Source organism: Anolis carolinensis, unplaced genomic scaffold, assembly GCF_035594765.1.
Source record: "Anolis carolinensis isolate JA03-04 unplaced genomic scaffold, rAnoCar3.1.pri scaffold_15, whole genome shotgun sequence".
Classification (NCBI taxonomy): Eukaryota; Metazoa; Chordata; class Lepidosauria; order Squamata; family Dactyloidae; genus Anolis; species Anolis carolinensis.
In genome coordinates this window covers 12,846,325-12,858,177 of record NW_026943826.1, presented here as the reverse complement: position 1 = coordinate 12,858,177, position 11,853 = coordinate 12,846,325, and the positions used below count along the sequence as shown (strand labels likewise).

The 11,853-nt window shown below is 48.1% G+C and overlaps 1 protein-coding gene across 3 annotated transcripts in view; it reads right to left on the bottom strand.

Moving 5' to 3' along the window:
* Positions 1-556: 556 nt before the first annotated feature.
* The window catches only part of phc2 (polyhomeotic homolog 2), a 34,618-nt gene continuing 23,321 nt past the window's right edge, over positions 557-11,853 (bottom strand). For all 3 annotated transcript variants that reach the window (XM_062966068.1, XM_062966069.1, XM_062966070.1), the window contains 5 exons: positions 8,529-8,682; positions 5,366-5,480; positions 3,592-3,724; positions 3,194-3,512; positions 557-2,193 (listed from right to left, as the gene is read on the bottom strand). In XM_062966068.1, the coding sequence (XP_062822138.1) occupies positions 2,039-2,193; positions 3,194-3,512; positions 3,592-3,724; positions 5,366-5,480; positions 8,529-8,682 (876 nt within the window). In that variant the 3' untranslated portion in view covers positions 557-2,038. The remainder of the gene's footprint in view (positions 2,194-3,193; positions 3,513-3,591; positions 3,725-5,365; positions 5,481-8,528; positions 8,683-11,853) is intronic.

The window sequence follows — 11,853 nt, the reverse complement described above, 5'->3', positions numbered from 1 at the left end:
TAATAATATCAATGTTTCTTGTATTAATAAGAATAATATCAATGTCTCTTGTAATAATAGTAATAATAATAATAATATCAATGACTCTTCTAATAATAATATCAATGTCTCTTCTAATAATGATAATATCAATGTCTCTTGTAATAATAATAATATCTATGTCTCTTCTAAGAATAATATCAATGCTTCTTATAATAATATCAGTGTTTCTTGTAATAATATCAATGCTTCTTATAATAATAGTATCAATGTTTCTTGTAATAATAAGAATAATATCAATGTATCTTGTAATAATAAAAATAATGCCATACAGTATAATACAATATTATACGAATAATGATACAGTATAGTATTATTATTATTATTATAAGCAGTAGTAGTAGTATATTATTATATTATTAGTATAATAAAATATTATAGTAATAATACAATATACTAATATCAATTATATATATTAAATGTATGTTTATCTTTATGTTTACAAACTGTGTGGGGTGTAGGTGTGTCGTGCAATCAATGCACAAAAATGTAACAAAACAATCCCGATCCGAACCCGTTTTTCTGTAAAAGTGAATATTTTATTAAAAAACCAAGGGAGTGGGGGCCGTTGGAAACAGTAGAAATTCTTCCTTCCGGGTCCGGAGGAAACAAACATCCCAAAAAAGAGATCGGGGAGGCGCAGCTCAGCTGCAAGACTCCCCGCCACCTGATGCGCCTGAGCCCAGCTCCGTCTTCCGGGGAGAAAACCCGCTCCTCCTGCCCTGCCAAGAGGGTGACGCTGCAGCAGAAAAGGCCAATGCGATCCTAGGCTGCATCCATAGGAATACACTGCCTGGGGAAGTGATTGATTATACTATATAGTCCACTGAAAGGGATGTAGGAGTCTTAATAGACCATGAATGTGAGCCAAGGGTGTGATGCTGCAGCAGAAAAGGCCAATGCGATCCTAGGCTGCATCCATAGGAATATAGGAACGTGAGCCAAGAGTGTGATGCTGCAGCGGAACAGGAGGAGCCGTGAGCGTCGAGTCCATCCCCAGTGGAGGCGGGCACCCAAACGCGGACCCTAAACTGGCTACGGACCCCTAAAAACGGGACACGGGGAGGGCACTAAGCGGCACCACACGCACACACGCACGCCTACACGATACAAAAAAAGAAGTTAAGGCAACGGTCCGGTTTGGCTTTCTGAGGTTTCAAGTAGGTTGTGTCCGATCCGGATGAAAAAGGAGGGAGGGGAGGACGAGCTGGCATCTCAAAAAAGGACGAGACACATGCAGCGCCCTCCCTGAGAGCTGGCATCTCAAAAAAGGAGGACGAGACGCACGCAGCGCCCTCCCTGAGAGCTGGCATCTCAAAAAAGGAGGACGAGACGCACGCAGCGCCCTCCCTGAGAGCTGGCATCTCAAAAAAGGAGGACGAGACGCACGCAGCGCCCTCCCTGAGAGCTGGCATCTCAAAAAGGCGGGAGAGAAGGACGAGTCGCACACAGCGCCCTCCCCGAGAGCTGGCATCTCAAAAAAGGAGGACGAGACGCACGCAGCGCCCTCCCTGAGAGCTGGCATCTCAAAAAGGCGGGAGGGGAGGACGAGATGCATGCAGCGCCCTCCCCGAGAGCTGGCATCTCAAAAAAGGAGGACGAGACACACACAGCGCCCTCCCTGAGAGCTGGCATCTCAAAAAAGGAGGACGAGACGCACGCAACGCCCTCCCTGAGAGCTGGCATCTCAAAAAAGGAGGACGAGACGCACGCAACGCCCTCCCTGAGAGCTGGCATCTCAAAAAAGGAGGACAAGACGCACGCAGCGCCCTCCCTGAGAGCTGGCATCTCTTGCACCTGAGGAGGAGGAGAAGGGGTTGTGTCTGCTTTACACCTCAGTGGAGGTGGATGTTGTGTCTGCTCTACGAGAGGAGAAAGGGGAGCTAAGGCTACCTATGTATTTACACCACCCTCGCCCTCAAGGGGGGATTGTGCTCAAGTCGGGGCTTCCGGCCACCGTCCAAAGGAAGGAAGGTGTCCGCCCGCCCGTCCGTCCGTCCTAGGAGTCCTTCAGCATGCAGATGCGGGCGTAGATCTTGAGGGCGGGGCCCAGCTTGATGTTCATGGCGCTCATGAGGTGGTCCTCCTTCAGCAGCAGCAGCGCCTGCCCGTCGATCTCCTGGGCGCGGAACTCCTCCGCAATCTCCTGGCAGCCTGCGAGAGAGGGAGCGAGGTCAGTCTCGGGCCCCAGTGGAGGTGGATGTCGTGTCTGCTCTACACCTCAGTGGAGGCGGATACTGTGTCTGCTTTACGCCTCAGTCAAAGTGGATATTGTGTCTGTTCTACGCCTCAGCAGAAGTGGATGTTGTGTTTGTTTTGGAGATGGATGTGTCTGCTCTACACCTCAGTGGAGGTAGATGTGTCTGCTCTACACCTCGGTGGAGGTAGATGTTGTGTCTAATCTACACCTCATTGGAAATTGATGTTGTGTCTGATCCACGCCTCGGTGGAGGTGGATGTTGTGCCTGCTCTACGCCTCAGTGGAGTGGGACGTTGAGTCCGCTTTACACCTCAGTGGAGGGGGATGTCGTGTCTACTCTATGCCTCAGTGGGGGTGGATGTTGTGTCTGCTCTACGACTCAGTGGAGGTGGATGTTGTGTCTGTTCTACGCTTTAATGGCAGTGGATGTCGTGTCTGCTCTTTGCCTCAGTGGAGATGGATGTTGTGTCTGCTCTACACCTCAGTGGAGGTGGATGTTGTGTCTGCTCTACACCTCAGTGGAGGTGGATGTTGTGTCTGCTCTACGACTCAGTGGAGATGCGATATTGTGTCTGCTTTACACCTCAGTAGAGTTGGATGTTGTGTCTGCTTTACGACTCATTGGAGGTGGATATTGTGTCTGCTTTACACCTCAGTGGAGGCGGATGTTTTGTCTGTTCTACGCTTTAATGGAAGTGGATGTTGTGTCTGCTTTACACCTCAACGGAGATAGATGTTGTGTCTGCTTTACACCTCAGTAGAAGTTGATGTTGTGTCTGCTCTACACCTCAGTGGCTGTTTTGTCTGTTCTACGCTTTAATGGAAGTGGATGTTGTGTCTGCTTTACACCTCAGTGGAGGTGGATGTCGTGTCTGTTCTACACTTTAATGGAAGTGGATGTCGTGCCTGCTCTACACCTCAGTGCACATGGATGTTGTGCCCACAGGGCCTCACCGGGGAGGGATCGTATGAACTGGTGGACGTCCTCCACGTTCCACTTGTGGGGCTCGCTGGGCAGGAAGTGGTGCCCGATGGCCACCAGGTCTCGCAGGCGGACGTCGGGCAGCTCCACCTCGCGCTCGGAGGGGCATCGGCGGCGGTGGCGGGAGGCCGAGGAGCTGGCCGAGAGCGGGGAGAGCGGCTCCTCGTAGCTGGAGTTGTCCGAGCCGCGGCTGGAGTCCTCCTGGCCCCCACGCGACGACAGGTGCTGCTGCTGCTGCAGAGACCCCGAACCCGAGATCGGTCCCGAGGTGGGGGCCAACGCGGGCGGTGCCTGCAAGAGAAAGTCTTATTAGTATGTATAATCGCTATTATTATTATTTGTGTTTATAATTGCTCTTCTTCGTGCATACCTGTTTCTTGCTCTCCTTGCCGAGCGCCGGTTTGCTGTTCCGGCGCCGGTTGTGCGGCGTGGCACTCTGCTTGGGAGGCTTGTTCCGGTCCGGGTGGAAGAGCCCCACACGCTTGGTGCAGCCCACGTTGTACCTGCCGCAAAACCGGGAGGAAAGGTAAGCGGTCAAGACGCACCAACACCATGTAATTAAGTTTGAAGACCACAGGAACTGAGGTTGATCACTTGGACGCCTGAAAGGATGTCGGATACAGAGTTTGCGTTCTCAAAAGATGCAACACAGCATGCACCAGAGTAAAACGCAAATATTATAATAATAACAGACAAAGAACCAGTACAAGAAAACCGCACTACAAACTAGAGCAGAATCAGTACAAGAAAACCGCACTACAAACTAGAGCTGACAGTTGGCACCACAAAATATTGCATGGAAAGTTCCTTGACAAAATTGAAGGAAAAGCTGAGAAGGAGAAGACCTGGCTATGGCTCACGTAGCCCAGGAGCAAGACATCAGGACAAAGGCAATTAATAATAATAATAATAATAATAATAGAAGACCTGGCTCTGGCTCACGATTGGGACCCTGAAGAAGGAAGGAGACAGAAGGCCTGATCCTTGCTCCTGATCCAGGAGCAAGCCATCAGGACAAAGGCAATTCAGGCCAAGATCCAAAAATCAGCCAATGACCCAAAATGCAGACTGTGCAAGGAAACCGACAAAACCATGGATCATATCCTCAGCTGCTGTAAGGAAATCGCACAGACAGACTACAAACAGAGGCACAACTATGTGGCCCAAAGGATTCATTGGAACTTATGCCTCAAGTACCACCTCCCAGCAGCAAAGAACTGGTGGGATTACAAACCTGCAAAAGTATTGGAAAATGAACACGCAAAAATACTGTGGGACTTCCGAATCCAGACTGACAAAGTTCTGGAACACAACACACCAGACATCACAGTTGTGGAAAAGAAAAAGGTTTGGATCATTGATGTCGCCATCCCAGGTGAAAAACAACAAGAAAAACTCAGCCGCTATCAGGACCTCAAGATTGAACTTCAAAGACTCTGGCAGAAACCAGTGCAGGTGGTCCCGGTGGTGATGGGCACACTGGGTGCTGTGCCAAAAGATCTCAGCCGGCATTTGGAAACAATAGACATTGACAAAATTACGATCTGCCAACTGCAAAAGGCCACCCTACTGGGATCTGCAGCATCATCCGAAAATACATCACACAGTCCTAGACACTTGGGAAGTGTTCGACTTGTGGTTTTGTGATATGAAATCCAGCATATCAATCTTGTTTGCTGTGTCATACAATAAAATAATAATAATAATAATAATAACAACTTCGATATTATTATTAGGGTTTGAAGACCACAGGAACTGAGGTTGCTCACTTGAAGGCCTGAAAGGATGTCAGCTACAGAGTTTGCGTTCTCAAAGGATGCAACATAACATGCACCAGAGTACAATGCAGATATAATAATAATAATAATAATAATAATAATAATAATAATAATAATAATATACATCACACAGTCCTAGACACTTGGGAAGTGTTCAACTTGTGATTTTGTGATACGAAATCCAGCATATCTATCTTGTTTGCTGTGCCATACAATAATAATAATAATAATAATAATAATAATAATAATAATAACTTTGAAATGACAATGCCTCGCTCCCAGAACCCGTGAAAACAATGGGATTGAATGTGTTCACGATAATAATTCACACTGTTGACGTCTTAGGAGTGATGTTACTATATTTACCGCTTGGCGCAGGCCATGGAGCAGAAGCGCTTCGAGCGCTTGAACTTGTAGGCGAAGTCGAGGCGGCCGCAGAGCTCGCACTTCAACTTGGGGGGAGACCCTTCGTCTTTGGATTCTGCAAGGAAGACAGAAAAAGGAAGGCCCCGACATTAAAGGGCTGACCATCTGTTGGGAGTGCTTGCGTGGTGCTTTCCCTGCACGGAAGGCGTAGGATCGACTAGATGGCCTCTTCCTACTCTATAATAAAAACTTTATTTGTATTCCGCTCTATCTCCCCGCTGTTTGTGAACCAAAGCAGTTTTACCTGCCTCAGGCGCCACAGGCGTGTTGTAGTAGGTATGTGGATACCTTAAAACACATTGTAGGTATGTGAATACCTTAAAACAGTAGGTATGTGAATACCTTAAAACACTCGCCTGTCCGAATGCTACGTCGTGTCCAAATTCCGAAGCAATCGGTGAAGGAGTTTGGGAGATACGAGGTCCCCACAAACGGACATTACATTTTTAATGTATATAAATGGGTTGGACTGGATGGCCCTCGGGGTCTCTTCCATCTCTGCCTTCCCATCTATCTATATATCTATAATATCAATTATCTATTGGGTTGGACTGGATGGCTCTTAAGGGTTGGACTGGATGGCTTTTGAGGGTCACTTCTATCTCTAGGACTCTATCTCTTAAGGGTTGGACTGGATGGCTCTTGGGGGTCACTTCCATCTCTAGGACTCTATCTCTTAAGGGTTGGACTGGATGGCTCTTGAGGGTCACTTCTATCTCTAGGACTCTATCTCTTAAGGGTTGGACTGGATGGCTCTTGAGGGTCACTTCTATCTCTAGGACTCTATCTCTTAAGGGTTGGACTGGATGGCTCTTGGGGGTCACTTCCATCTCTAGGACTCTTATAGGATGGACTGGATGGCTCTTGAGGGTCACTTCCATCTCTAGGACTCTATCTCTTAAGGGTTGGACTGGATGGCTCTTGGGGGTCACTTCCATCTCTAGGACTCTTATAGGATGGACTGGATGGCTCTTGAGGGTCACTTCCATCTCTAGGACTCTATCTCTTAAGGGTTGGACTGGATGGCTCTTGGGGGTCACTTCCATCTCTAGGACTCTTATAGGATGGACTGGATGGCTCTTGAGGGTCACTTCCATCTCTAGGACTCTATCTCTTAAGGGTTGGACTGGATGGCTCTTGGGGGTCACTTCCATCTCTAGGACTCTTATAGGATGGACTGGATGGCTCTTGAGGGTCACTTCCATCTCTAGGACTCTATCTCTTAAGGGTTGGACTGGATGGCTCTTGGGGGTCACTTCCATCTCTAGGACTCTTATAGGATGGACTGGATGGCTCTTGAGGGTCACTTCCATCTCTAGGACTCTATCTCTTAAGGGTTGGACTGGATGGCTCTTGGGGGTCACTTCCATCTCTAGGACTCTTATAGGATGGACTGGATGGCTCTTGAGGGTCACTTCCATCTCTAGGACTCTATCTCTTAAGGGTTGGACTGGATGGCTCTTGGGGGTCACTTCTATCTCTAGGACTCTTATAGGATGGACTGGGTGGCTCTTGAGGGTCACTTCCATCTCTAGGACTCTATCTCTTAAGGGTTGGACTGGATGGCTCTTGGGGGTCACTTCTATCTCTAGGACTCTTATAGGATGGACTGGGTGGCTCTTGAGGGTCACTTCCATCTCTAGGACTCTATCTCTTAAGGGTTGGACTGGATGGCTCTTGGGGGTCACTTCTATCTCTAGGACTCTTATAGGATGGACTGGATGGCTCTTGAGGGTCACTTCCATCTCTAGGACTCTATCTCTTAAGGGTTGGACTGGATGGCTCTTGGGGGTCACTTCTATCTCTAGGACTCTTATAGGATGGACTGGGTGGCTCTTGAGGGTCACTTCCATCTCTAGGCCTCTATTAAGGGTTGGACTGGATGGCTCTTGAGGGTCACTTCCATCTCTATGACTCTATCTCTTAAGGGTTGGACTGGATGGCTCTTGGGGGTCACTTCTATCTCTAGGACTCTTATAGGATGGACTGGATGGCTCTTGAGGGTCACTTCCATCTCTAGGACTCTATCTCTTAAGGGTTGGACTGGATGGCTCTTGGGGGTCACTTCCATCTCTAGGACTCTTATAGGATGGACTGGATGGCTCTTGAGGGTCACTTCCATCTCTAGGACTCTATCTCTTAAGGGTTGGACTGGATGGCTCTTGGGGGTCACTTCTATCTCTAGGACTCTTATAGGATGGACTGGGTGGCTCTTGAGGGTCACTTCCATCTCTATGACTCTATCTCTTAAGGGTTGGACTGGATGGCTCTTGGGGGTCACTTCTATCTCTAGGACTCTTATAGGATGGACTGGGTGGCTCTTGAGGGTCACTTCCATCTCTAGGACTCTATCTCTTAAGGGTTGGACTGGATGGCTCTTGGGGGTCACTTCTATCTCTAGGACTCTTATAGGATGGACTGGGTGGCTCTTGAGGGTCACTTCCATCTCTAGGACTCTATCTCTTAAGGGTTGGACTGGATGGCTCTTGGGGGTCACTTCTATCTCTAGGACTCTTATAGGATGGACTGGGTGGCTCTTGAGGGTCACTTCCATCTCTAGGACTCTATCTCTTAAGGGTTGGACTGGATGGCTCTTGGGGGTCACTTCTATCTCTAGGACTCTTATAGGATGGACTGGGTGGCTCTTGAGGGTCACTTCCATCTCTAGGCCTCTATTAAGGGTTGGACTGGATGGCTCTTGAGGGTCACTTCCATCTCTATGACTCTATCTCTTAAGGGTTGGACTGGATGGCTCTTGGGGGTCACTTCTATCTCTAGGACTCTTATAGGATGGACTGGATGGCTCTTGAGGGTCACTTCCATCTCTAGGACTCTATTAAGGGTTGGACTGGATGGCTTTTGAGGGTCACTTCTAACAGAGTCCTAGAGATCTATAATGGGCTGGACTGGATGTCCCCTGACACCACTGTTATCTGTGGTGGCTCCATATGATGGAATCCCGGGAGTTGTAGTTTCTACAAAGCCTTGAGAGAGTTCCGGTTCCTCCCCGAACCCCGTCGACATGGGAGATGGAGGCGGAACTAACCGGGGAGGGGAAGAGAGGCGCTCTGCACATGCTCAGAGGCACCAACGCCCAACTCACCTTGCAAATAAGGGTCCTCCATGTCGGAGTCGGTGGTGGTGGTGTTGTTGTCCTGCTGGTGTGGCGGTTGATGCGGCGGTTGCGTCTTCTCCCCGAGAAGGGCCTGCGCATACTTCTTCTTCAGGCTCCCCACCAGCAGCGAGGAGCGGCCCACCTGGCATGATAATAATAATACAAACAATAATAATGAGGAGGGGGACAGCTAATGCCCCAATGGACCCGAAATGACCTAAACAGAGGTCTAAAGCCCTCTATTTATCTCTTAAAGGTTGGACTGGATGGCTCTTGGGGGTCACTTCCATCTCTAGGACTCTATTTCTTAAGGGTTGGACTGGATGGATTTGGGGGGTCACTTCTATCTCCAGGACTCTATCTCTTATAGGATGGACTGGATGGCTTTTGAGGGTCACTTCCATCTCTAGGACTCTATTTCTTAAGGGTTGGACTGGATGGATTTGGGGGGTCACTTCTATCTCCAGGACTATCTCTTATAGGATGGACTGGATGGCTTTTGAGGGTCACTTCCATCTCTAGGACTCTCTCTGTCTCTTAAGGATTGGAGTGGATGGCTTTTGAGGGTCACTTCCATCTCTAGGACTCTATCTCTTAAGGATTGGAGTGGATGGCTTTTGAGGGTCACATCCATCTCTAGGACTCTATCTATCTCTTAAGGATTGGAGTGGATGGCTTTTGAGGGTCACTTCCATCTCCAGGACTCTATCTCTTAAGGATTGGAGTGGATGGCTTTTGAGGGTCACATCCATCTCTAGGACTCTATCTCTTAAGGATTGGAGTGGATGGCTTTTGAGGGTCACTTCCATCTCTAGGACTCTATCTCTTAAGGATTGGAGTGGATGGCTTTTGAGGGTCACTTCCATCTCTAGGACTCTATCTCTTAAGGATTGGAGTGGATGGCTTTTGAGGGTCAATTCCATCTCTAGGACTCTCTCTATCTCTTAAGGATTGGAGTGGATGGCTTTTGAGGGTCACTTCCATCTCTAGGACTCTATCTCTTAAGGATTGGAGTGGATGGCTTTTGAGGGTCACATCCATCTCTAGGACTCTATCTATCTCTTAAGGATTGGAGTGGATGGCTTTTGAGGGTCACTTCCATCTCCAGGACTCTATCTCTTAAGGATTGGAGTGGATGGCTTTTGAGGGTCACATCCATCTCTAGGACTCTATCTCTTAAGGATTGGAGTGGATGGCTTTTGAGGGTCACTTCCATCTCTAGGACTCTATCTCTTAAGGATTGGAGTGGATGGCTTTTGAGGGTCACTTCCATCTCTAGGACTCTATCTCTTAAGGATTGGAGTGGATGGCTTTTGAGGGTCACTTCCATCTCTAGGACTCTATCTCTTATAGGATGGACTGGATGGCTCTTGGGGGTCACTTCCATCTCTAGGACTATCTTTTAAGGGTTGGATTGGATGGATTTTGGGGGTCACTTCCATCTCTAGGACTCTATTTCTTAAGGGTTGAACTGGATGACTTTTGAGGGTCACTTCCATCTCTAGGACTCTCTCTATCTCTTAAGGGTTGGACTGGATGGCTTTTGAGGGTCAATTCCATCTCTAGGACTCTATCTCTTAAGGATTGGAGTGGATGGCTTTTGAGGGTCACTTCCATCTCTAGGACTCTCTCTATCTCTTAAGGATTGGAGTGGATGGCTTTTGAGGGTCACTTCCATCTCTAGGACTCTATCTATCTCTTAAGGGTTGGACTGGATGGCTTTTGAGGGTCACTTCCAACTCTAGGACTCTATCTCTTATAGGATGGACTGGATGGATTTTGGGGGTCACTTCCATCTCTAGGACTTATAGGATGGACTGGATGGTCACTTCCATCTCTAGGACTCTATCTCTTAAGGGTTGGACTGGATGGCTTTTGAGAGTCACTTCTATCTCTAGGACTCTTATCTCTTATAGGATGGACTGGATGGCCTTGAGGGTCACATCCATCTCTAGGACTCTATCTCTTAAGGGTTGGACTGGATGGCTTTTGAGAGTCACTTCTATCTCTAGGACTCTTATCTCTTATAGGATGGACTGGATGGCCTTGAGGGTCACATCCATCTCTAGGACTCTATCTCTTATAGGATGGACTGGATGGCTTTTGAGGGTCACTTCCATCTCTAGCACTCTTATAGGATGGACTGGATGGCTTTTGAGGGTCACTTCCATCTCTAGCACTCTTATAGGATGGACTGGATGGCTTTTGAGGGTCACTTCCATCTCTAGCACTCTTATAGGATGGACTGGATGGCTCTTGAGGGTCACTTCCATCTCTAGCACTCTTATAGGATGGACTGGATGGCTCTTGAGGGTCACTTCCATCTCTAGCACTCTTATAGGATGGACTGGATGGCTCTTGAGGGTCACTTCCATCTCTAGCACTCTTATAGGATGGACTGGATGGCTTTTGAGGGTCACTTCCATCTCTAGCACTCTTATAGGATGGACTGGATGGCTTTTGAGGGTCACTTCCATCTCTAGCACTCTTATAGGATGGACTGGATGGCTTTTGAGGGTCACTTCCATCTCTAGCACTCTTATAGGATGGACTGGATGGCTCTTGAGGGTCACTTCCATCTCTAGCACTCTTATAGGATGGACTGGATGGCTCTTGAGGGTCACATCCATCTCTAGGACTCTATGTATGTCTTAAGGGTTGGACTGGATGGCTTTTGAGGGTCACTTCCATCTCTAGCACTCTTATAGGATGGACTGGATGGCTCTTGAGGGTCACTTCCATCTCTAGCACTCTTATAGGATGGACTGGATGGCTTTTGAGGGTCACTTCCATCTCTAGCACTCTTATAGGATGGACTGGATGGCTTTTGAGGGTCACTTCCATCTCTAGCACTCTTATAGGATGGACTGGATGGCTTTTGAGGGTCACTTCCATCTCTAGCACTCTTATAGGATGGACTGGATGGCTCTTGAGGGTCACTTCCATCTCTAGCACTCTTATAGGATGGACTGGATGGCTTTTGAGGGTCACTTCCATCTCTAGCACTCTTATAGGATGGACTGGATGGCTTTTGAGGGTCACTTCCATCTCTAGCACTCTTATAGGATGGACTGGATGGCTTTTGAGGGTCACTTCCATCTCTAGCACTCTTATAGGATGGACTGGATGGCTTTTGAGGGTCACTTCCATCTCTAGCACTCTTATAGGATGGACTGGATGGCTCTTGAGGGTCACTTCCATCTCTAGCACTCTTATAGGATGGACTGGATGGCTCTTGAGGGTCACTTCCATCTCTAGCACTCTTATAGGATGGACTGGATGGCTCTTGAGGGTCACTTCCATCTCTAGCACT